This window comes from Theropithecus gelada, chromosome 7a, assembly GCF_003255815.1.
Source record: "Theropithecus gelada isolate Dixy chromosome 7a, Tgel_1.0, whole genome shotgun sequence".
In the NCBI taxonomy this organism is placed as follows: Eukaryota; Metazoa; Chordata; class Mammalia; order Primates; family Cercopithecidae; genus Theropithecus; species Theropithecus gelada.
In genome coordinates this window covers 28,950,653-28,978,116 of record NC_037674.1, presented here as the reverse complement: position 1 = coordinate 28,978,116, position 27,464 = coordinate 28,950,653, and the positions used below count along the sequence as shown (strand labels likewise).

General features: G+C 37.3%; 1 protein-coding gene across 1 annotated transcript in view; it reads left to right on the top strand.

Annotated features, from left to right (window-relative positions):
• The window catches only part of WDR72 (WD repeat domain 72), a 208,976-nt gene that overhangs the window by 26,405 nt on the left and 155,107 nt on the right, over positions 1 to 27,464 (top strand). Inside the window, exons 9-12 of the mRNA XM_025390239.1 lie at positions 475 to 623; positions 1,303 to 1,548; positions 4,812 to 5,032; positions 7,170 to 7,365. Of these exons, the coding sequence (XP_025246024.1) occupies positions 475 to 623; positions 1,303 to 1,548; positions 4,812 to 5,032; positions 7,170 to 7,365 (812 nt within the window). The remainder of the gene's footprint in view (positions 1 to 474; positions 624 to 1,302; positions 1,549 to 4,811; positions 5,033 to 7,169; positions 7,366 to 27,464) is intronic.

The window sequence follows — 27,464 nt, the reverse complement described above, 5'->3', positions numbered from 1 at the left end:
CCATTGCTTCCTCTAATCGCCTTAGACAAATCAATCTCTTCACAGGAAAACACAAGTTTTCTTGTTTGTAAAATGAAAACATTGATAGTATCAATTTTATAGGGTTATTGTGAGGATTATTTAACTGAATATGTAGAAAACCCCTTGCAGTAATGTGTACACATAGCTATATACACACACACACACACACACATACACACACACATACACACACACACATACACACACATGGCCAGTAAATGTTAGATACTTTTATTGACTTTCTGAAGTCTATGACTTTGCTTCTTGTTGTTTAAATCCTCTTTGGTCCTAGATCACAGATTATTTCATTTAATTTACTTGAAAATTTTGAAACAGTGGGAAATAAATTGAAAATATTTACTTCAGTTATTAAGTCTTGCTTCTCCATTTAAAAACAGTGGCCATGTCTCTATAGTTAGAATATTTCCTACATAAAAGCCCACTTTTTGTTTCGGAACAGAGCCGTCCCTTTGTTATGGGCTACATGAATGAGAGGAAAGAGCCTTTTTACAAGGTACTTTTCTCTGGAGAAGTCTCAGGAAGAATTACTTTGTGGCACATCCCTGATGTTCCTGTATCCAAGTTTGATGGTTCTCCTAGAGGTAAGTCAGTTTCCATTTCTAGTCACATGTCTTCTGAGAACAAATTTCTAATTAACTCATTGTTCTTCTAAGTTGAACAACAAGAAAAATTTATTGTGTACTATTATGTATTAAATGACAACATAAAAGCAGGTATAAACACAAAGCTTAGGCCGGGTACGGTGGCTCATGCCTGTAATCCTAGCACTTTGGGAAGCTGAGGCGGATGAATTGCCTGAGCAAAGGAGTTCGAGACCAGCCTGGGCAACATGGTGAAAACCATCTCTACTAAAATACAAAAAATTAGTAGGGCGTGGCGGCGTGCACTTGTAATCTGAGCTACTCGGGAGGTTGAGGCAGGTGAATTGCTTTAACCCAGGAGGCGGAGGTTGTAGTCAGCCGAGATCATGCCACTGCACTCCAGCCTGGGTGACACAGTGAGACTCGGTCTCAAAAAAAAAAAAATTAAAAATTAAAAACACATACACACATGAACCTTATGGATCTTATATATTAATATAACCAATATAATTCATGTTAACATCAATTGAACTTAACAAGAGATGAATGCTGGCAATATGAATCTGGGATAGGCTGTAACACTGTATTCATATTTTTGAAGGGAGGGTGCCTTGAGATTTTCCATGTCTATGATGCATTGATAAACCAAATTTTCTTTTTATCTCTGTTTTCTTTTTAGAGATACCAGTAACTACCACCTGGACTCTTCAAGATAATTTTGATAAGCATGATACTGTGTCACAAAGTATTATTGACTATTTCTCTGGGCTTAAAGATGGGGCAGGAACTGCTGTAGTCACTTCATCAGAGTATATTCCAAGTCTTGATAAACTAATATGTGGCTGTGAAGATGGGACAATTATCATTACCCAGGCTTTGAATGCTGCCAAAGCAAGACTTCTAGAAGGTGGTTCTTTAGTAAAAGGTCATTGAATTTTATTTGACCCTACTTATTTGATTTATCTAAAACTGCAATTTCAACAAACTGCACTAAAGAAGATTTAGGGGCCTAAAGAATTAGCTGGCATTTGCTGCTAAATATGTACATATTTTAATGTTGAAGTAAAGCATACATATAGGGTTTTTTTTTTTTTTTTTTTTTTTGTAAATTCCCTGTAATCCTAGCACTTTGGGGGGCTGACGCGGGTGGATCACGAGGTCAGGAGATTGAGACCATCCTGGCTAACACGGTGAAACCCCATCTCTACTAAAAATCCAAAAAAAAAAAAAAACGAGCCAGGCGTGGTGGCGGGTGCCTGTAGTCCCAGCTACTCGGGAGGCCGAGGCAGGAGAATGGCATGAACCTGGGAGGTGGAGCTTGCAGTGAGCCAAGATCGCGCCACTGCACTCCAGCCTGGGCAACAGGGCAAGACTCCACTCCATCTCAAAAAAAAAAAAAAAAAAAAAAAAAAACCTCAGGCAGAAGGTTATACAATAAGAAATGAGTTTTTCTCCTTACTTGATCTTCCAGTTCCTTTCTCCAAAGGCAACTGCTAATAACGGTTGATACTCTTCTTGAAATTTTCTACATGTATACAAGCACATATCAGCATAACAGTACACAGTCTTTTAATTATATTGCACAAATAAAAGTGTATTCTACACGCTTTACTAGAATGTCCTTAAACAAATCTAAATAAAATATTTTGGAGTTCATTCTTTACGAGCTGACTTTAAATAATTAGTAATAATCAAACTTTAATTGCCTATTGGTGTGTAAGTTTTCTAGTTTTTAGCTGCTATGGACAATGCAGAATTGATTATCATTGTACATACATATGAGTATATCTGTATATTAATTCCTAAGAGTAGAATTACCAGATCAACATTTGCTTGCATTTTTAATTTTGAAAATATATGTAAAATATTCTGTAAAGAACTTTCATCAATATGCATGCATTTTCACTAATAGCCTATAAAATGCCTTTTTGCCCCAAACTTTATCTACCAACTTTGTGTGCTATTAAACTTTTTAATCTTTGCTAATCAGGAGAAAAATAGTATCTTCCTGTTTTAATCTGTATTTCTTTGTGAATGAAATATACATGTGTTCTTATACATCTTTCTGCATTTATGTATTACAACAACAAATGCCTATTAAAGTAAATTGTCTTATGTAAGGGAAGGAAATATAGGAGGTGATTGAGATTTAGGATGCGTAGAAAAAAAACTGTATACTATTTTATTATTATTATATGAATCGTATTAGAGCATAAGGTCCTTAAGGGTAAGGACTAAATCTCAATTAAAAAAAAAAAACTTCTTATATTGCCTACTATTGTTCTCAGCTTACTTTGGCCACTTACTAAATGTTACTGACTTGTGCTTCAGTGATTGACTGAAGTGGAGGAGTAAATGGCAATGAACCAAACAGAGGTAATGTACTGGTATACAGCTAAATGGCTGCTGTTAAAAGTTAGTGAAAAAGTGACGACCTAGCAGTTTTTATCCAGGCTGATTTATCCTAATACCCAGAAAGCAAGGAAAAGTCACATTTAACTTGTAGCAGCTCAATGAACATTCATCGTGGTTTTTTAGGAGATACAAAGTGAGGATATGCCTGATAGAATAGAAGTTTCTGAAGTATAAGAATAATTCTTTGAGGTTTATTTTCAGTGTGAATAAAGAGAGTTTGTGGTTTATGGTTCTTTCCAATTTGGGGGAGTTTAGCTAGTGATGAAGGAAGAAGCAGTGTGGCTGGTGGGAAGAGTAACCCCCTAGCACAGTAGTGTGTCAGTAGTCCTGTACTCTCATACAGCTGTGATTTGAAATGCCCATATGCCTACCGAGTGCCAAGCAGAGTGCTACAAAATTATAGACATTATCTTATTTATTCCACACAACAGTCTTGTCTGAAGTAAGAACTATTATTATCCTAAATTTTCAGATGTAACATCTGTGGTTAAGAGGGAAAAGGCAACTAGCTAGGGTGACATATCTAGTAAGTGATAGACCCAGGGAAAAAAAGACAGATTCATTTAACGGCAATGCCGTACTCTTAAACATTTACTTTGCTTTTTCACACTTGGATGCAAGTCACTTAACCTCTCTGAGCCTCAGATGCATTATCTGTAAAGCCAAGAGGTAGAATTAGGTAATCTCTAACATCTTTCAAAGCAAAAATATTTCCTGAAACTTTTCTTTTCTTGTATACTAGACTTAGTCATTCTAATTTAAAGAATGACGGGCTGGGCATGGTGGCTACCGCCTGTAATCCCAGCACTTTGGAAGGCTGAGGCGAGTGGATCCCTTGAGCCCAGGAGTTTGAGATCAGTGTGAGCATCATGGTGACACCCTGTCCCTGCAAAAAGTACAAAAATTACCTGGGCATGGTGGTGCTCACCTGTGGTCCTAGCTATAGGGAGGCTGAGATGGAAGGATCACCCGAGCCCAGGGAGTTTGAGGAATAGAAGTTTTGTCTTATGGTGCCATGATTGCACCACTGCACTCCAGCCTGGTCAACAGTGAGACCCTGTCTCTAAAAGAGAAGAAAAAAGAAAAAAGAATGAAAATAACTAATATTCGCAACTTATTTTTGTGGAGCCAAATGTATGAAGTGTTCACTCTTTTAGAACAGTGTTTACTATTCCGTGACACTGGAATTGGTAATTTACTGATGTCCTTAAGAATTAATAGACTTCTTTTTCTTTCTTTCTTTCTTTTTTTTTTTTTTTGACAGTCTTGCTCTGTTGCCCAGGCTGGAGTACAGTGGCATGATCTCAGCTCACTGCAACCTCCACCATCCAGGTTCAAGCAATTCTCCTGCTTCAGACTCACGAGTAGCTGGGTCTGTAGGTGCGAGCCACTACATCCAGCTAATTTTTGAATTTTTAGTAGAGATGGGGTTTCACAATGTTGGCCAGGCTGGTCTTGAACCCCAGACCTCAAGCGATCTGCCCATTTCAGCCTCCCAAAGTGCTGATATTATGGGCATGAGCCACCATGCCTGGCCTAGAATTAATAGACTTTGAACAACTAACTGTAGTGCTTCATCAAAAGCATACTCTGGCTTCTGGTGAGGCACTTGCTTTTCAAGATGATCTAAGGGTGTTCACTGGTTTTCTTAGCCAAGTGCATGCTTTAATTATATGTAATTTCCTTGTGTTAAAATTTTATAAAAGAGAATCTTGGGATGATTTTCTGAACAAAAATAACATCTGTATTATTTGGTGTTTCATTGTTTTTCAGATTCTCCACCTCATAAAGTTCTTAAAGGCCACCACCAAAGTGTCACTTCATTACTTTACCCACATGGTCTCTCTTCGAAATTAGACCAAAGTTGGATGTTGTCTGGGGACCTAGACTCATGCGTCATCTTGTGGGATATCTTTACTGAAGAAATTTTGCATAAATTCTTTTTGGAAGCTGGTGCAGTAACAAGTCTTTTGATGTCACCAGAGAAGTTTAAAGTAAGACAAAGAGTAAAATATAACACCTAAATTTGAAAATAGAATACTTAATAAGACAAGTAAAAATGACCCATATTTCCAAAGAAAAGAAAAATATGAGTTCTGTGTACTTATAATACAACTGGATGATTTATATATATTTCTAATCTTTCTATATGAATTGTAGCATTATTATAACTTATATTATACAGATAATTTTGCTGTAAAGCAAAGATTTAGTCAATGCTTAGCTTTACAACAGCCACTTAATTCTTTCTCTTCAAGTACTTACATCTGTTTTTTTTCCTCTAGTTCTATATCTTCGTTTTCAATGAAATTATCTTTTAAAAATAAAAGTAGATACTCAAGGCAAAAACAAGCCAAACAATATAGGAATCTATAAATTAGAAATTAACTTTTGCCTTCAATAACTTCCATTTTGTGGTGAGCTGAGATCATGCCAGTGCATTCCAGCCTGGGCAACAAAGCAAGACCTAGTCAAGAATTTCTTTTTATAACAATATTGATAAATAGTTGCATTTGTCGTGTGTGTCTGTGACAGCATCTCACTTTGTCACCCAAGCTGGAGTACAGTGGCTTGATCATGGCTCACTGCAGCCTCAACCTCCTGGGCTCCAGGGATCCTCCTGCCTCAGCCTCCCAAGTAGGTGAGACTACAGGCATGAAGTCCAGCTACTGTTTTTTATTTTTGTTTTTGTAGAGACAGGATCTTGCTTTGTTGCTCAGGCTGGTCTCCAACTCCTGGATGCAAGGAATCTTCCCACCTCTGCCTCCCAAAGTGCTGGCATTACAGGTGTCAGCTATTGCGTCCAGCACATTTTCTTCTTAAATGGGTTTTTATTTGCTTATTCATTTATTTAACAGAGAATGAGCTTTAATAAGTTTGTGAGCATCTACCTTGTCAGGGGCAAAATGAAATCGCTTTAGGTAGAATTTTCTTATGAAATGTCAACTTAAATTCAGCTTTTATAAAGTTGACTTTAAAAAAAAAAAAACATGAACAAACAACTTTTGCGTTTCCTCTGTCGTAAAAGGACATGGTAACACAGGTAAAATGATTTTTTAAGTCAGTTAATTGGCTTATAAATATTGTTTCTTGATAGTCTATTCCTAACCATAAGATTTGTGTTCACATGGTCTGTGTGTGTATGTATGTAAGTTTCCTGGAGCACGTTGGACTGCCTGCTCTAGAAGCTGTGGGATGGGCAGGTTCTCCAGGAGATAGAAGGGTTAGGGAAAAATGACATCTGATTCATTCAGCAAGTCTAGGCTCCAGATCTATCACACCTGCCATTTTGTGATATTTTTTTTTCCTTACAATTTCTGGAGTCCACTTAATAAAGAGTTAGGAAAGAAAACATGTACCCTAGTACTCCCCACATACCCGCCTCCAGAGAGGTTAATGATGAGTAATGGGTGTCTCAAGGTCTCCAAACTGATGCTTTCAACAAAACAGCCAAAATTCTGGCTAGATCATGAGAATCCACCTTGGATAGTAATTGTCCTAACCTGTTCAAGGTAACCACATGCTGACTTTTTAAAAAGTATCTTAAGGATTATTGTCCTGGGAGCCTATTTTTGGTCCTTATGTCTTTGAGGCTGTACATTCAGTTGGAGCTATCTAATGCTTACCTCTTTTAGATTGTGTCTACACTGAGTTTCCTGTTTGGATTAGAATCTGTATAGTTCTGGGAACAGCACCAAATCACATTTTGAGGCTTTAAGTGGAAAATATCAGCTCATGATACCCTTGGGCCTAAGCTTGTGTCTACAAATAGCTTCTTTTTGTGGCAACAAATTAGTTCTGGGGTTTATTTTATTCTGCATTATTTCCGATGTCTGCCTCACTGCCTGAATTTGCTGAGTGATGGTCAAGTCCTTCATTTATCTCATAAGTAGATCTGTCCTGGATTCATCTTGTGACCTTTCTGAGAAGTTGTTGAACTTAGACTCGACTCAGTGTTTAAAGCTCCCCTGTAGAGGTTTACATGGAAAGGTGCTGTAGAAAGCAGAAATATCCTTTTTGTAAATGGGGCTTTAACAAAAATTTTATATGTTACTGGGAGGAAAAAATCTGACTTACTCATAAAGAAAGCATTTGACTATTTACTTATATAAGCGTGTTGTTTTTTCACAGCTAAGGGGTGAGCAGATAATTTGCTGTGTGTGCAGTGACCATTCCGTGGCTCTCCTTCACCTTGAGGGAAAGAGTTGCCTCCTGCGTGCCCGGAAGCACCTTTTTCCTGTGAGGATGATAAAATGGCACCCGGTTGAGAATTTTTTAATTGTTGGATGTGCAGATGACTCAGTCTATATTTGGGAAATTGAAACAGGTAAATTGAAATTTTACCCCTTTCATTCTTTATATATTTATGATGTACAAGCGTTTGACCAGATGGAAAGTTTCAGAGAAGACGCGGTGATGACCTCACTTGCTTTAACCTTTGTTTGGGTTGCATTTAATGGCTTCAGTTAAAGGCATGTGTGCAAAATAAAACACAGCGGCCTAAGTCAGATCCTGACCAACTGATGATTAGCTGACAGGGCAGTGCACAGGAATGAGCCGGATATTTCTGGAAGCTATAAATAAAAACATAAGTTATCTACTTTAATTATTAACAAGAGAGAAATTTAGTGTCCTACTGGTCTCAAATTATCATTAAATTCTGCTTTCTTCAGCATGCTCACCATCTCAGCAACATTTTGAGCTAATTGATGATCAGTAATAATGGAATATAATTAATTGTAAAACTCCAAAAAGTTGAGTCAGGAAAACTGAAAACTGAGTGGCTCAATTGAACTTTTGATATCATATCCTAGAGAATGTAGAGTTTGAACTTTAAAATTAAAAAAAAAAAAACTACTACATAACTAAAGATTGAGAGTAATACATTCCAGAAAATGCTGGAATATATCAAATAAGGTGAGGTAATTAATGAATGTGAGTCAGGGGAGTTCGTTTGAGAGTACATTTCACTGAATCTATAGCATGATTTTTATTGATTAATCAGTGGTGGTTTTATGTTGGATGTTATTAACAGACTGGGATAGTTTATAATATTATAGTTTAGAGCCATACTTCACCAAAATAATTGCTATTTTCTTTGCATTTGACTGTTGTGTGTAAGTGATGATGACTAATGTACTAGTGTTTAGAGGGTGCAACCTCATACTGCCTTACATTTGTAAATTGTTTTATAGCTTTGATTGGCTTTCCTGCTCATTTTCCCCTTAGATTCTCACAACTTCTGAGGTAGGTTGGAGAAGTATTATTCACTATTTTATTGATGAGGAATTTAAAGATGTGATACATAAATGTACAAGACTGTACAGCTAATAAGTGGTGAACCAGTTTGAGGATCTTGCTTGTTCTTTGCACGATATACACAAAATTAGGAGAGTTCTGGAATTCTTGATTTGAGCAATACAGTTAAGTATAATAGATAAAATAGGCCCTGAAGCCTGGGCTTGCCTCCAGAGCCTGTTAATAGGACCTCGGATCGTATTACATTGCTTCTTTGCTTGTCAATCTCCTCATCTGTGAAATGGGATGATAATACTGCCTTCCTGTCGGGATTAAATGAGCTAATACCTACAATGCTTGTAAACAGTACCTGCAGGCGGTTAGCCCTTAGTGATGGTTGACTATTGTTATTATCAACAAATGCAGCGAAGTCTTGACTTCTGCTTGTAAAATAAAGCCTGTAAATCACATATGCTTATTAATGTACCCAATTGCATTTTCAATTGTGAGCACTTGGTAACTAAACTTATTTTTCATGGGTGATAGAATCCAGCAAGAATAAATAAATATCTGGGCACCCCCGAGTGTTCATGGTCCCCTTTTCCTATCGGGACACCCTCAGGCTATGTAACTTTTTATTTATGTATTTTTTTGGCAGAGTGGGAAGTAAAGCAAAGCCAAACCGTTAGTACTTCTTGAGATTATATGTATTCCCATTCTGTATTTTAATTTTGTTATTTCTCTTATATACTCCCTCAAATACGTAACCAAATTTTGAAGAACATTTGAAAAATAGATACAAAGAAAAACAAATAATCCTATCCTACTAATTAATAAGTGCTATTAATATTTTGATCTACTTTCTGTCAGGCATTTTTCTGTCAATAAATAGATATTTATGGTATTTTAGTCTATATTTTATTTCAGTCACAGTCCTGGCAGGAAACTGAAGTCAACCCAGATGGGTCAAATGAAGAGACTTGAATGAAAGGACTGTTTATAGAGGTGTGGGCAGGGATTAGGGGCCAGACAAGGAACGGATGGTGAGCGCCCCCAGCACCCAGGCACTGGCAGCATCAGGAAGCTCTGGCCACCTCTAGGACTGAAGCAAAAAGAGGAGAAAACATTGTTGCTGGGACCCAGTGAGAGTTGAAGCTGAGGAGGAGTGGTCACCCCATGAAGTCATAGAAAAGAAGCAGCTCCTGACAGAGATGCAGGACTCACATAGAGAGGGGAGGGTTGGAAGAAATTCTTTCTTCTTCTGCAGTCACCTCCATTAATTCAATCCACTGAAAGTGAGAGGGGAAGGGCATTCAGTTCTAGGCATCAGCCTCCCTGTGCACAAAGAAGGAAGGACATAGAGGGTAGGAAAGGATGGAGTGGGTTGTCACATGGACAATAATTGATAGAGTTGTCATTATGGACATACTAGGCTTTAATTGAGGAATCTCCTATAGTTGGTTATTTATACTGTTTTCTATATAAAAGTTTATTTTAGAATTTCCATATCAAACAATATGCACAGGTTTAGTGCCAAAGTAACCTATAGAATATAAGTTGTTCATCTTTTGGTTATCTGTATTAATAGTTTAAAAACGATCTTAGCTCATATTAAGATGAGCTTGTAATTGGTGATGATAGTATTAGTGATTCTACCCAGACCTTCACATTTGTGACGGACCTCTTCACTTCTTAAAGCACCATCCCATTGACCACCTCCTTTGAGCCTCACAACACCCTGTGAAGGTGGCTGGTGGCCCAACTTTCTATATCACATTCATTTCTTTTGAATAAGTTTATGTTGTTCCTTTATTCTTGTGTCTGGTGTTGCCTTTGTTGTGTTTTGCCTTTAATCTCTGCGATTTTAATTTTGGTTACAATGTAGTGAATTATGTTTTCTTTTCCAAGTCGGATTTCAGCTGGCTAAGATGCTTCCATCATGTTTACTGTCCTTGATTTCTGTTTTATTCTCTACTTGTAAAGGTTGAATGGTCTGAGATCCGGAAGTGTTTCCATTTAAATTTTCATAAAGCTAGGGGGAAAATACCAACTAAAGCCAAAACAGGCTGAAAAGAGCTATTTGAAGGTATGGAATATACTAGCTCATGGATGTGCCTGGCACACAAATGATGAATGAATGAGTGAACTAATTAATCCAAATGCTCTTGCCTCAGTAGATTGAGTATGAATGTTCACCTTAACATTGGCCAATTGTGGCTCTTAGATCCTGGCTGCCCAATTGTAAGCAGGTTCTTAGCTTTCTGCTTCAAGTCTTCCTTAGGGATTTGGAGTTCACGGGGCATGTCTCACCTCCTGAAGTGAAGGTCTGTGTATTTCATGTTCCAGTCAATTTTTCCCGGGCCTTGGCCTTTTAGTTTTGCTATTCTCTCCATAGGGTTCACACTTAGTTCCATGTGAACAGACTTATTCCTACTTTCATTTCTCCAGCACTCTGCTCCTCTAACTACACGAAGGAGGAATAAATTGACATAAAGGTATTTATCAGATCTTTCAGCACTAGAGCAATTCCAGAGCCCACAGAGAGAAAATAGGAGGTGTTAGTGGGATAAGAGTTTTGAGGAAAGGGGACTAGAAAGAAAAGGCAGGAAAAGGGGCTTGAAGCCAAAAGTAATTAATTCTCAACTTATCAAAAGTCTGCCTTGGTGGGAGCTTGGGAAGTTTGGGGTATAGCATAAGTCCCTGTGCCACCTTTCCTTGGTTATAGAGGACAGGATGTGAGGCCTCTTCCGTTTTTCACAAATACTTTATAACAGCCTATTCTCACTTTACTTATGAGTCTCTTTGGCAGAATACACAAGCATATTCCAGAGTCATGTACCACTGTGCCTATTTTATCTTGGACTGATAAGGAGTGTTTCTTTCTGTGATAGGTGGCATAGTGAGATGGATGACAGGGTAAATTTTGGGATCGTAGGTGGGCACAGTCATCTCTTGGAAATGGCAAACAACTGAGGTAAAGAAATGTTTGTGTGACACTGAGGGCCCTCGTCTTCTGGCTAAAAATGTAGTGCTGCCAGGTTAGGAGTGATGAGGGCATCTAGTTTTGCTTATTGATTTGCTGGATATCCCACGATGTTTAGGCCTGATTAGGAAAGGAAAATATTGCAGATGTCATTTTGATTAATATTTGAGCTCCCACAGTGTATTTGGCACTGACAACTCTCGGCGGCTTGGTCACCCTCATTGCTGTGAGACACCATGGGGTAATAATGTATTACTGATTTTATTTTCCCTAAATTACATACCAGAAATAAATCTTAGCTCTGAGCTAATTATTCTTTTAAGAATTGAATTTAAAATAATTCTGAGTACTACTCTTTTCACTGTAGTGGATTTACATAGCAGATAATTTGTCTAATGAATTTCCTATGCGTTATTAATGTAACTTTCTATTGAAGGTCTTCTGTTAAGTGTACAAGCTATGTTGGGAAATACACCATAATAAGTAATTGCATTGTGTGTGTGTGTGGGTGGGGGGACAATGAAATCTTGTTTGCTTAAAAATAATACTTTTTAAAAATATCTTAAGATGGATCAGAAACACTTTTTTTCTGTAGAGGGCTGGATAATAGATGTTTTCTGCTTTGTGGTCCATAGATCTTTGTTGGCAATTACTGAACTCTCCTGTTGTAGCATAAGCGAAGCCATAGACACTACATAAAGGAGAGGGTGAGGCTGTGTTTCAATAAAATTTTACTTACAGCAACAGGCAGCAGGCTGGATTTGGCCTGCATCTATAGTTTACAGATCCCTGAGAATGATGGTTGTTTTTTTTAAAGACATTGATTTCATAATAACTCATTCTTAAAGCAGCAGAAAATGTTTAATCCATTAGACCTCACTGTAAGCAGGACGGGCATAGTTATACCCGTTTTACCAGTGAGGAAATGGAACACAGAGAAGTTTTGTGAGTTTGAATGTCCCCAGAGTACGTGTTGGCACAGGCACTACATTGTATGTCTCCTTCTTCCATTCTGGTGTGTTCTTCACTTATTGTGCAATAGGAACATCTCTTGCAGATGGAGGTCACCTTTTGAGACTGTCAAGCAGGGAATTAGATAAGAACAGCTTTGCAAAGAAAGGAGATGGCTGCCAGGAAACCTGCTACAAGATCTCCTAAAGGAGAGGGTCTCTGGCTGTCTTTCAGAGCTTGACTCTAAATTTACACGTAGTTCTAACGGCTCTGGTCATCTGATTTCTCAGATGACAGATTAGCCGCAGCAAATTACAAGCGGGGAGGCTGTTTGTGGCGGGCACTCTGATAGCAGAAGCGACAGCTGATGGGAAGGGAGGTGAAGCAAAAGCTATGTATCACGGCTCAGCGCTGTCTTTCTTGTGCTCATAGGAAGATATGTGCCAAAAAATAAAAATGCTGAAATTGCTCCGCCTATTCAGCCATCTCCCACAGATCTCTGCACAGACTATGCGAAGCTGCCAGTCCACATCCCGTGACTCCTGTTGGAGAACTGGGCTGGCTTCTTCCCAGGTACTGCTGGGGCTCCAGGAAGAATATTTAAAAGTATTATATCCATGGTGGATTCCCGACCTAAGGACATCTCAGAAGCAGCTTGGGGCTTGGGTTTAGGGGACTGAAGGCTTTGACCAATTAGTAGGTAGAAATCAGGGTCCAGGGGACTCTATTTTTGTTCATTTCTTCCAGTTCCTGCTCAGGTAATGTGGACTGTGTAACACTGAGCAGAAAGCCTCATGACTGTAGCATGGCATGAGCACCCAGCCTCTGATTATGACATGGTTTCTGTGGGAAAATACACTCCAAGTTTTAAAACAAACGTTTTTTATGCAGAGCATTGAAACAAAACCTATTCATAAGAAATTAAGGAAGTAAGGAAGAAGATTCGTTTCAGAGTTATTTTCACCACGGGTGTTAAATTTTCTTTCTTTTTTGCCTTGCCAGCAGGAAGCCAAAACTTCCATCTTTTAATTTCTTTTTCTTATTAGAATTAGTAGTAGTTAGCTGGAAAATTATTCAATCCACAATACTGCGAAGTGGAGCATTTGTTCTTCCACGTTTTCAAAGTGCATAGGCTTAGAAATAACTAAATTAGAAAGTTTTTCAAAGAAAAAAAGAAAAAGATAAAAGTATAAAGAAATGAGTTTTGTCAACCAATAGCTAATAGCTCTTGTTTTTCAAAAATATTCAGTGTTTAATCTTGTCCTATAGATTTGAGTTTGCTTTAATAGTTTACAGCGAGGGGTATGTAGAATACGTGCAAGACACAGTTTTTCAGAATATAGCCATGTTTGCCTCAGTAGACTAGAATTGTGTGGTTAAATTCCTACTTTGCCACACCAAAATATCATACAAGTTTACTACGTGGAGAAGTAATTTGCCAGTTCACAGTTTTTACTTGGTCACCTTCTTTTACGGTATACAACATCTAGTATTCCCATACATATAAAATAACACTGCAATTTACACTAGTGACCAACTATACCATTCTGAGAAACAATATTGCTTGGTTTTCTCCTCAAGGTCACCACTTTGTAGATATCAGGGCAAGGTTATGTTGTGTTGACAGTCTTGTCAGCATAACCAGTATACGATTTTCATTATAGGTATGTTAAGGGTAGGTTTGGGGTAGGCCGCATCCTGCAGGTAATAGTCTCTCTAGTATGTCATTTTCTCGAAGCCACGTTATTTTGTTGTGATTACAGATGGAACCCTCTTGGGATGATTGGTTTTAGAAAAGAAAAATAGGATACATTAAAGTATAGGGCGGGATTTTTCCTGTATCACCTTTTCCAGACCTCTTTCTTCTTTACTATAATAATTACTGATGTTATTACTCAACATATATTTTTAGTTTACTGACCATTTTTTGAATGTTTGTTTCTGTCTCCTTTGCCCTAGTTATCACAGTTCCACTGCAATTTGTGATTTTGATTCATGCAATATTGTACATGTGCACGTTTGCATGCTTATGCACATGCTTTTGTATATGAACTTTGCAGTTTAGCTATGAAATATTTACACAGTTGTCAAAATTTGATCTCTTAAGTAGGTGACAATGTCCAGAGGAGTTATGTACATGAGCCCTGGGAGTCAGCTTGCCTGGGTTTGAATTCTTGTTCTACTCTTTCTATTCTATATTACATAAATCAAGTTTGAACTCCTCAAAACACCGTCTCTTAATGGCAGCAAGGGCTGAATAAACATTAACTATTATTTATTATAAATCCTTCATGAATTACAGTACTAGTGTGTGCTAAGGATTCATTATTCCTGACTCCTTAGCTCCTTCTCTCCATTCTAGTTGTGCTCAATAATTATTTCCTGTTCTGGTGAAATGCATACCACTGTGAAGGACACTAGAAATATCGCATATGGTTTCCCTCCTTAAAGAGCTTTCAGTGTAATCAGGGAAAACTTGTACCTCTGAAACAATTTAAAAAAATATAAAGCAACATGTAAGAATGTGGCATATGGAATATACTAAAGTATCCAAATGTACCGATAAGTTTTCCTGTGGGGAGTTTTACGACTTGTTCCCATAGCACAATGTACTTCCCCTCTCATACTTACACTTCTGGGGTTAACGTCTGTCTTTCTCACTAATCTGAAAACATCTTGAGGGCAAGAATTCTAACTGTATTGTTCACTGTTCTATTTCTAGAAGCTGATATGGCACCTGACACATAGGAAGAACTCAACAAATATTTATTGAATGAAAAAAATATTTAGCTTCCATGAGCACAAGTAATGCCATGTGATTAATTATTCACCTTTAATCTGTCAAACTAATACTATTGCCTAGTGTTCAAAGACAGAAGATTTTTCTACTATTAACATGTGCAGTCTTTGGCAAATCCCTAAATTGATCAGAGACCTAGTTTCTTCATGGTAATAATGAAGATACTTAACACACAATGTTTGCAGAAACGATGTATGAAGTTACTGTATGTGGAATACTGGCTTTATTTTTGTTAAATTATCTATCTATCTATCTATCTATCTATCTGTCTGTCTATCTATCTATCTATCTATCTATCTATCTATCTATCTATCTATCATGTTTGCTGTAATAAAAAAGAAACCTGAGCAATGAAAGAAAAAAATGGATGAAGTTTACAAAACTTAACAACTTTTGTGTATCAAAGGTCATTATCAGGAATGTGAAAAGACAATCTACAGAATGGGAAAAGTAATTTGCAAATTAAACATCTATTAATGGTCTAATACCCAGAATATATAAGGAACTCTTATGGCACAGCAACAAAAGACAAGTCACTCAATTCTGCTAAGGACATAGGATTGGTCAAGGTGGCTCATGCCTGTAATTTCAGTGCTTTGGGAGGCTAAGGTGGGAGGATCACTTGAGTCCAGGAGTTTGAGACAAGATTGGGCATCATAGTGAGATCCATCTCTACAAAAAATTTAAAAAATTAGCCAGGCACAGTGGTATGTGCCAGTAGTCCTAGCTATTCTGGAGGTCGAGATAGGAGGATCACTCGAGCCAGGCAGGTTGAGGCTGTAGTGAGCTGTAATTATGCCACTGTGCTCCAGCCTGGGTGGCAGAATGAGACCCTATAAAGGTTATCAACATCATTATTCTTCAGGGAAATGCAAATCAAAATTATAATGAAATTCCATTTCATATTCACTAGGGTACTTATAATTTAAAAAGTGGAAAACAAAGAGTATTAGCAAAAATGGGGAAAATAGGAACCCTTGTACATTGCTGGTGGGAATATAAAATGGTACCACCACTTTTGAAAACTGTATGACATTTCCTCAAAAAGTTAAAAGTAGAATTACGAAATGACCTAGCAATTCCACTCCTAGGTATATACCTAAAGGAATATAAAAACATACCCACACAGAAACTTGTATATAAATGTTCACAGTAGAATTATTTAAAATGGCCAAAGTACAAAAACAACCTAAATGTCCATCAGTGGAGGAATCTCCATAGACTAATCTCCTGTTAGTCTAACAAATCATAATATACACATACAATGAAGTGTTACTCAACCCTCAAAATGAAGTACTGATTCATGCTATAACTTGGATGAACCTTGAAAACATGCTAAGTGAAAGAAATCAGACATATACAAAAATGCACATATTGTATGATTCTTTTTATATGAAATATCCAAAAAGGGCAAATCCATAAAAACAGAAAGCAGATGGGTGGTTGTCAGGAGATGCGGTTGTGGGAGGGTGGAGAATGGGGAGTGATTACTTAATGGTATGGGGTATTCCTTCAGGAAGATGAAAATGTTTTGAAACTAGAGAGAGGTGGTGGTTATACAACATTATCAATGCACTCAATGCCACTGAATTGGGTAGTTAATGTATGTTATGTCAACGTTACCTCAGTTAAAAAAAAAAACAAAAAACATACAGTAAGTATAAAGACAATTCTTAAAAGTGGTAGAATCTCAACATTTGCAGAAAATGATTGTTAAAAGTTGGTCTATTATACTTTCAATGTTTTCTTTCTTTTGTATATTAACATATGCAAAGATATGCTCATATTTATTTTCATATTGTGATTTTAAGATTTTGCTGATTTTAAAAATTAATTGATATCCTTTATAATCATATTTATTTTATTTACAAATGTTAAATCACTACTGGGAAAAAAGGGTTCATTGACATCCCCAGATTGTTGAAGGGGTTCATGGTGTAAAAAAGTTAACAACTCCTGTTAGTCTAAGAGATTTTGAATTACTTGATTGGTAGCAGTATAGTGGGAAGTAATAAGTCAAAATCTGCTGTTTTATTTGTCAGGCTGTCTGTATTTGCTGTCCATATACTTTTTTAAAAAAAATCAGAGCATATATATATGATAGATAGATAGATAGATAGATAGATAGATAGATAGATAGATCATTGATTAGGTTCCTTCTTCCTCTTTCTCTCTCTCCTGCATGGTTCTTACCCGAGTAATTACAAATTAATATATCTTAATATTCACTGTATTGTGTGTGTGCGTGTGTTTAAAATCTGTTTTCTATGGGGAAATAGATACATGTAAAATACATAATGTAATGTAAGAAAGAGAAAGAGCAATTTATAGTAGCCAAAGACAGTTGTTTCATAGGATTCAGTTAGTGTAAAAATGAAAGTAAATTTTATGTCGAGAAGATACTATCCTTATTTTTTTTGATTTTGTATTGATACATAATATTTTATATATTTATGGGGTGCATGTGATATTTTCTTATATGCTGGTATGTGTAATGATCAGGTTGGGGTATTTGGGGTTTCCACCACCTTGAGTATTTATCATTTCTATATGTTGGGAACAATCAGGTTATCTCTTCTAGCTACTATGAAATTTATAATACATTGCGGTTAACTTTAGTCACCCTATTCTGATGCCAAACATCAGAACTTATGCCTTCTAAGTATGTGTATATACCCTGATATGGTTTGGCTCTGTGTCCCCACCCAAATCTCATCTCAAATTGTAATCTCCATGTGTTGAGGGAAGGGAGGGACCTGTTGGAAGGTGGTTGGGTCATGGGGGCAGTTTCACCCACACTGTTCTCATGATACTGAGGGAGTTCTCACAAGAGCTGATGATTTTAACAGGGTTTGGAAGTTGCCCCTTTACGCTTCTCTCCTACCACTGTGTAAGGCATCCCTTGTTTCCCCTTCACCTTTTGCCATAACTGTAAGTTTCCTGAGGCTTCCACAGTCATAAAGAAATGGGAGTCAATTAAACCTCTTTCTTCCATAAACTATCCGTCTCTGTTATTTCTTTATAGCAGTGTGAAAACAGACTAATACAGAGAACTGGTACAAGTAGAGTGGAGTACTGCTATAAAGATAACCTGAAAATATGGAAGCAACTTTGGAACTGAATACCAAGCAGAAGTTGGAACAGTTTACAGGGCTCAGAAGAAGACAGAAAGATATGGTGGGAACTGGAATAAAGGTGACTCTTGTTAGGCTTTAGCAAAGAGTCTGGCAGTATTTTGCCCGTGCCCTAGAAATATATGGAACTTTAAATTAGAGAGAGACGATTTAGGGTATCTGGTGGAAGAAACTTTTAAGCAGCAAAGCATTCAAGAGGTGACCTGGAATATTCTGCAAACGTTCAGTTTTATGTGTCCATGAAGAGATGGTGGGGAAAAAAATCAGAGCAAATATACAGTAATAAGAAAGAGTTTGACCTTCCTATGAACCAAATTAAATCAAACAACTATTACTGCATCACTGAAGAGAGGCATGTAAGTCTCACTGTATATATATTTTTTATTTCAATGTAGAGACAAGACCCAGTGGACGTCTTTACATGCATGTGCATGCACAGACATGTGAGTGCATGCTCCCACCCCGCAGGCCCACCACAGTCATCATCTTTCATTCCATCTGGTGAATATGGATCTCTACTGTGGTGAAATTATGTAATTGTTAACTTGATCTCATAGTTTTACAAACTTTTCAAAGTAAAGACATTCCAAGGATGAAGGAGTAAAATGGTCTGCATGGAGTGGTTTCTGATACGCCTTGTAAAATTCAGGTATCACATTGAAAGGCTGTCAACAAAACAGGCACATGTAATTTTTTCCCCCAAATTTAGAGTTTTTGTCAGTCTTTGTTAGTTACAAACATTGGAAGAATTACCTACATTTTATTACAAGATTATACTTTATATAAACGTATTTCTATATTGTTTTCAGGTATCCATGACTTATTTCAAAAGTTCTACATCATTTGATTCACTTTTTTTCAAGTGACCCACACACAGGTATTTGTTTGTGTGTGTGCATTTTAATTGAGATATTATTCAATTCCACCTTTTTCTGGTTCTCCTGGCATCCTAATATACATTAGGCATATTATTGTGGTATTTGCAGGATGTCTTCAGAACATTTTGTATGCTCAGAAACAAATAGGAAAATCAATACAATCTCATTCTAATGATAAAAATAAATATTGTCTGCCCTGAAAATTACTTTCACCAATTAAGTCCCACCCTTTGCTGCCTTTATTGTTTCCTTTGGCAGTTGCTATCTTCCTGGGTTTTCCTTTAGTAAAGAAAATACTGGCTGTAATCAGGTTTAGCGATTCCTGTGGTCTGATTACACTTTTGGATTGAGTTCTGGCTGAGTAGTTTGTTATGTATCTGGTATCTGCATTTAACATTTATGGGGGCTTCACCTACAACAGTAGAAAAAGAAACATATCAGGATGACTGCTCTTTGGCTCCTCCCTTAACTAGGCCCTTTTTGCAAGCATTTTATATGACACTTGGAACGTTAGTGGGTTTCACAGCTGCAACGTTCAGTGGAAATAAACCCAAAGGAGCCATCTGCCCTCCCCACGCTGCCTTTTTTCAATTCCCTAGCAACTTCCCAGTAGCCAGCTGCCACAGAAACAATTGGAAACGCAAGACTCAGTGGACTGTAATGATTGTTATTCTCTGGGAAAGTAGGTTCTCTGATTTGGCTGAGAGATAAAGGATACCGGATGCACTTGATTCATCTGACTGTGTCAATAATATCCAACTCCTACCATTTACTTACCTGTTAGGATTTTATGGGAAGGGTCTTTTGTGTTTCTAGGGATGAACCAGATGAAAACAAATTCAAAGGTCAAGTCCTTGGCTTGGGAGTGGCAAGCAGAGAATTCAACTCAGGGAATGTCAGACTTTATCTTCTGTGCTGCAAATAACGTTGCCTGCTAATCTCAGCCTTGTCAATGCATCCCAGGCATAGATTGGCCCACCACTTTCCCCAGTCCTTTTCACATTTGAGGGAAGCAGGTTCCATTCCACTTAGGCCCATGTGCTGAGAAGACAAAGGACTTGTGTCAGCCCTTGGAGCGTCTGAGTACCCAGCACTCCACTGAAGGGCACACAATGTCATCTTACAGTTCATCAGCTGAGCAGATCGCAGGTTGTTTTCGTAAATTTAGTAAATGAATTGTACTTTCTGCTAATAAAAAAATTTAGAAAATGTATGGGGTTGAGGTTCTAGGAAGATAACTAAAATAAGAAAATTTGATAAAAACAATTGACTTTAACCCACGATTTGCCCTGCAGGTTAACTTTCTTTGGTCACCACATTTTTCTTACTTCTAGAAGTATCAACTGTAAGTCAAGTTTGAAAATTACAGTTACATGTTCCTTATTAGAGGTCTTTCATTTAAAAAAAAGAACTTCTCTCCTTTTCTTACAACCATGATAGTTTTCTTAAGCTTTGTCTGTTAGCAAAGTTATCTCCCATCAATAATTGTGTAAAGAAACTTGTGCTTCTTTTAAACACTGAATTTAACAGAATTGTTAGTACATTATGATCTAATCTTAGAGGGCATAGACAAAACAATCAGCCAAGCTTGGGAATTGCATGACTAAGCATACTTGTATAGATATAAATAGGAGCTAAATGCATGAGTTAATATCCTATATTGTAGGAAACTAAGCATTCTATTAACCCATCTTATCTCAGAGAATATTTCTGGTTAGTTCTGGCCACCTCGCTACCATAGATATAGGCCTGTATTTTCTTAGCCAAAATTTATAAATCTAAAAATCTCTGAAAATAAAAGTTTTTAATGGTTTGTGGTAAAGCAACATAACCAAAATTTAAATTGTATAAGGTTATTTATTTCACTAAGTATAAGTATTCTTCCTTTTCTTGCTTCTTTTTTTTTTTTTTTTTGCTGCAGATATATAGCATGTTTGATTACTGTCTGCTCTGTTAGACCTTGCTCCAGTTATTATATAATATGCATATATGCATTATTTTATCTCTCCAAAATCTGAAAAATCATGAATTCTAAATTCATATGGTCTGAAATGTTTTGGATAAGGACTTGTGGGCTTCTATTATTTTTCTCTGAGATTCTTCCTAAAGTAACTGGTGGTTTCCTACAAAATGCCATCTCTACTCTGTATCTTTGCCTCCCATTGATTTAATACAGTTTAATCTGGCCTTTGCCACACTTTTTCCATTGGAACTCTTCTTCCTATACCTCACTGCCAAGTTGAGTTGCCATGCTCTGGGTCACAGGTACTTGTCTGCAGTCACTCTGCCATCAATGTCCTTCTTTCCTCCCTCTCTCCATCCTCAGCCTCATATGACACTGCCTTCTCCTGATGGCCAATGGTCCCTCTTTCTCAGACTGCCCTACTTCTACATAGTTTCTGTATATTATTCTTTGGTTTTATTCTCAGAATTTTCTTTTTCTTTGTATTTTCTTTGGGCTATCTTATTAACACAGATGCTTTTTTATTATGATGATTGTGGTAAAATGTAAACAAAGATGTGGGATTTTTACATAACATAGAATTTACCATTTTAAACTTTTTGAAGGGTACAGTTCAGTGGCATTAAGTATACTCACATTGTTGTGCAACCATCACCACCATCCATCTCCACAACTTTTTCAACTTATTTAATGAAACTCCATACCCACTGAATGGTAATGCCCCATTTGTCCTTTTCCCCAATTCCCTGGCAACTGCTATTCTACTTTCTGTTTTTGTGAATTGACCTACTCTGGATTGGGTGTATCATATAAGTGGAATCATGCAATATTTGTTCTTTTGTGACTGGCTTATTTCACTTAGCATGATGTCTTCAAGGTTCATCCATTTTGTAGCATGTATTAGAATTTCCTTTTTTAAGGCTGACTGATACTCCATTTTAGGTGTATACAACATTTTATTCATCCATTCATTATTTGATGGATTGCTTCCATCTTTTGGCTGTTGTGAATAATGCTGCTATGGACATGGGTATACAAATATCTATTCATGTCCTTGTTTTCAATTACTTTTGGTATATACCCAGAAGTCAACACAGGAGCTTTTGACCATGATCTATACGTTATGAGAGGTGGGGGATAGAACCTTGTGGCATAGGATAAGCAGCCACACATACTGGGGTCTTTACCAGACAGGGGACCGCAAAAGGGAGGAAGAGCAAGTTGTTCTCTAATTCAGAGTTGGGTTGGACAAAGTCTGATGCCAGAAAGTCTCTGTTCTATAAGACTCCCTCTATAGTAAAGTATATGCACCTGTATACAAAACACCTAGAGGAAGTGGCAACAGAGATTATAAACTACAGAAATAAGGATGATAGTGAGAAGGGATAGGGTGGAATGCTCTGGGTAAAGAAGAAGAGAAAGGAAATGGTTCTATAGAATTAAGAACCCACCAAAGACCACTGGCTATATAGGGAACCTGTGTAGCCGTTCCATGGAAGTCTTAATCGTACCTGTTTCTTAGCCCCAGTACTATCAATAATGTCTAGTGATGAAGTCAGATTATTTGAAAGATAAACTATTGCTACATTTATTTTGTAAGCCTACAGTAAAACATAAAATTATGTATTTTCAGAGGTGGCAAAATTAAAAAATAAAATGTTTTAAGGGCAGATGGGTTGGGATCTTTCTAATCTTTTACATGAACTATTGAAAAATTTCCTGATTGTCTTGCCAATGAAGGTCTTTCTTCAGTTCTCTTCTCTGTATTGCCAACCAAACATTCCCTGCTTTAAATCTATCCCTAAATCTGCCAGTCCCCATGGTCTCTGGTGGAAATATAACTCCACCACATAACATTATGGCCCTTCCTATCTTTTTAGTTAAAATACTTTCCCTAATCACCCTCCCAACCACAGGACACACTAATACCCTGTCACGTATTCTTCCTGAACCTCCATTTCTTTGCATTTTACTGGATTGTTGTAAAAATTAAATGGCACTTAAAAATACTCAATTAGTGGTAGATAATGGCAATTTTGATGATGATCATGATGATGATAATTAAAGAAGAGAAGGATGAGAAAACAATATTTTATCTCTTACATGTGCTTCTGTATTCATCTGTTCTCACACTGCTAATAAAGACATACCTGAGATTGGGTAATTTACAAAGAAAAGAGGTTTACTCGACTCACACAGTTCCACGTGGCTGGGGAGGCCTCACAATCATGGCGGAAGGCAAATGAGGAGCAAAGTCTTGTCCTCCATGGCAGCCAAAGAGAGTGTGTGCAGGGGATCTCCACTTTATAAAACCACCAGACTATTCACTATTATGAGAACAGCACAGGAAAAACCTGACCCCATGATTCAGTTACCTCCCACTGGGTCCCTCCCAGTACACATGGAATTATGAGAGCTAAAATGTGAGATCTGGGTGGGGGCATAGCCAAACCATATCAGCTTGCTTTGGAAATAGAGTGCTTTGAAAGGAACTTTTTGATGTGGTATATGATTGTGGAATCACCAGCTATTTAGAGAATATCTGAATGGCTTATAGTACTTAGGGTGTAAGAAAGGAGAAGGAGTTATAAAAAAGTATGAAATGTCTAAGTAGCCATCACACTTATGTATTTTTATGCATTTAGTTTTATATTATGTTTAAGAAGCAAGAATTTCACATATAAAGTAGTAAAGAATGACTGAAATATTTGAAGTCTAAATCTGTTGTTCTGAATAAAAGTACTGTCAGAAGCCCTGGTGATGTTAATTTCCTATTGTGCGTAACAAATTAACACAAACTGAGCAGCTTAAAACAACACCTATTTATTGTCTCACAATTCTGTAAATTGAAAGTCCAGGCAAACTCAACCAGCTTCTCTACTTAGGATCTCATGAGGCAAAATAAATATGTCAGCCAACAGGGCTTTCATCCAGAGGCTCTGGGGAACAATTCACTTTCAAACTAATTCAGGTCCTTGCCAGAATTTAGTTCTTTTCACTTGTCGGTCTGAGGTCCTTGCTGGCTGTGGCCAGGTGTTGCGTTCAGCTCCTAAAGGCCTGATCTTTATTCATGGCCTCCTCCCACTTCCAAGCTAGCAATGGCATATCAAATACTTCCAGTGCTTTAAATCTCAACTTCCTCTTGTTTGAGTGGCTGGAGAGAACTTTCTGCATTCAAAGCGCTCATCTAATTAGGCCTGGTCTATTTGAATAATCTCCTTATTATAAGGACAACTGAGTAGAAACCTTAATTACATGTGCAAAGTTCCTTTTGCCCTTTAGTAATCCCTGGAGGGCTATCCCATCATATTCAAAGGGGAGGGAATCACATAAGGATGACTGTCCCTGGGGATTGTTAGTAGAAGTCTTCCTATTACACTGGTGGTCAGGTAGGACAGCCCTATCTTTCTGGAAGTCCTCACTGGTGAGTGAGTCTATAGAAAGGAAGTGTGAAGAGATGAGAGAGCCTTTTGAGATCACTAGCTGAGGTAATATGGTATTGAATTTTACAAGTGGCACTGGGGAGCCAGGACTATAGTGAGGGTACCCTGAGCCTTGGTGCTTTCAAAACAAATCCTGACATGCCTGCTGTAGCGTTAGTCACCCATTATTTGCCTAAGGCAAACCACTGCCATGTCCCAAGGGAAAAGTGATTGCAGTTAAAATGTTTTTATACTCCCATCTCTACTATATCCTTCCTCTCCAAAAAAAAAATAACCAAAACAACTCTCAAAGGACTTCACCCCTTACCCAGCACTTTATTCAGGAGACCATACCCCAATTTATCCTTTCCCAATACTCTTCCTCTTTCCAGGAAAAATTCCAGATCAACTCAGCAAGAGATTGATCTGATTAAATAAATTGACACCACAAGCGTATAAATGACAGACTCAAATCTCTTCAAGGATATTATATCCAATAAGTAACTTGACCTACAATTGAGAGCATGAGGGACAAAATCTGCTTTTGAAATATTTTAAAACGTAAAAATAACATGCCTAGTATAATAAATTTAAACAATGCAATGGGATGAATGAAATTTTGAAATACTCAGAAGCAGTATAATTTTATAGTTTTGTAGATAGTAGATAATTGTAGAATTAATTAAATATATTATTCACGTTATACTTAAGAAACACTTGACTGTGAATATCTACCTCTTAATTTGGTTGTAAATTGTATTTAGTCTTAGAGTGAGGTTAAAAATTAAAATTGAGTCTTTTTTTTTTTTTTTTTCCGAGACGCAGTGTCGCTCTGTCGCCAGGCTGGAGTGCAGTGGTGCAATTTCAGCTCACTGCAACATCCGCCTCCCAGGTTCCAGCAATTCCCCTGCCTCAGCCTCCTGAGTAGCTGGGACTGGGTCATTTACAAATTACCCAGGCTTGTGCCACCACGCCCAGCTAATTTTTTGTATGTTAGTAGGGACGGGGTTTCACCATGTTGGCCAGGATGGTCTCGATCTCATGACCTCATTATGTGCCTGCCTCGTCCTCCTAAAGTCACAGTAGATGTTATGCTGCTAGCAAGTGTTTAAAAAGAGGGAATTTTTAATAAGTAGATACCTTATCAAGAAAACCCTAGTTTAAAATGTGTCGAAAATTAATGCATTCTTTGCTATCTTTATACATCGCAGCAACTCTAAACCTCCATGTGTTTCAGTTCTTTCTGTTTCTTTCAGTTGTCCCCCACCACACCTCTTTATTCCATTTTTCTGGAGGTCAGTGGTCAGAATTAGACGTGAGGGCTGAGTGTGGCCCAGCTGATGAATCCCAGCGTTGCTGTGAATGTGCTGGAGGCTGTGGCAGAGTTGGGGTTAGGGTTGTGGTGGTTAGGGACTTTTTAAAAATGTATCCTATATACCCTGAAGGTATAGAAGGTTGATGTGAAGCCAATCTAAGTTTGTTATCATATTAGGGCCTCTATATAGTTCAAAATGAGCCAAGTCTTTGACATTCTATTTTATAGCTGAATTTATTGTATCAACTCCATTTAGGAATGAAGGTAGGTGCCTTTATCCCTAATGTAATGTTTTAAGACTCATTCCCTTTCCCCACCCTTCCATTATTTTCTAGTTAGCTAAATTTCATACCTCCAGGGCGCCTGTGTGTGGTGAGAACCGCTGTCAGTTATACATTTCCTGGACTCAGATGCAGTAACTGTGAAATGGTTTTGTTAGGAAGGAGGCACTAGGTCGATCTCCATACATGTTTCTGAGCAAGGCGATGAACTTCATGAGTAACTGAAGACAAATGATACATTGTACGACAGACTCGATGGTCAAATATTTTGATTTGTGGAATTTGATTATAACTGTCAGTTAGCGGTTTTGTTGAAACCTGACTTTTATGAATTTGATTATCAAATTTGGTAGTGAGGTCATTTTTTAAAACTTACTCTGTTTCAGAGAGAGTCACTTTGAAATATTGTGCTCTTAATCACTTGCCCAGTATCATAATGGATTCAGTTAGAAAATGCCTACCTGATATGGAAAAGACCTAATTCTATAATGTATCCACTCACGTGTTCTTGCTATTAAGCTTTGTTCATTTAAATACAATTATTTGCTAAATAATTTGTATCCTGTTATGTGATTAGTGATGAATACATATGCTTTTTTTTTTTTTTTCTTGAAATGGAGCTTCACTCTTGTTGCCCAAGCTGGAGTACAATGGCACATTCTCATGTCACTGAAACCTCTGCCTCTGAGGTTCAAGGGATTCTCCTGTCTCAGCCTCCTGACTAGCTGGGATTACAGGTGTGCACCACCATGCCTGGCTAATTTTTTGTATTTTTAGTAAAGACGGGGTTTCACTGTGTTAGCCAGGCTGGTCTTGAACTGCTTACCTCAGGTGATCTGCCCACCTTGTCCTCCCAAAGTGCTGAGATTACAGGCGTGAGCCACTGCTCCCAGCCCTATATATATATGGTTTTTCCACAATCCAATAATAAACAGAATATTTAATTTAAAATGTGTTCCTTCTCTATGAAACGAATTTGTTTGAGATTCATTGGTTTACAATATATGTGCTTTGGATGGTCTGGGAGAATTTTATGTTTCTATAGAAATGCTGTTTCTACAATGTTCTTCTTTGGAAAGACACCATGAGTTATAATAAGCTAATTAGTCTCAAATGTATTTATGTATAATTTTAACATGAAGAAAATATTTCTGTACAACATGACAAAGTGTTAATCCATCTAGGTGATGTTGTTTAGTCTTAATTTCCTCTTGATCATTTGCAGATGGATTCATCAAATGACTATGATTTCTTTTTAAATTATTTCTCTCCCTTTGAGGATAATAGCTATTCTTTTTTTTTTTTTTTTTTTTTTTTTTGCCAGAGACTTAGTGTACCTAGTTAATTTGTAGGAGGAAGTATGTAATTTAAAGGGATTCATAAATTGATAGTAGGCTAGGATACTTGGATACTTTTGTTGATTTTGGAAAGTAAATGTCAATGGGAGTTGAAAAAAAGTTT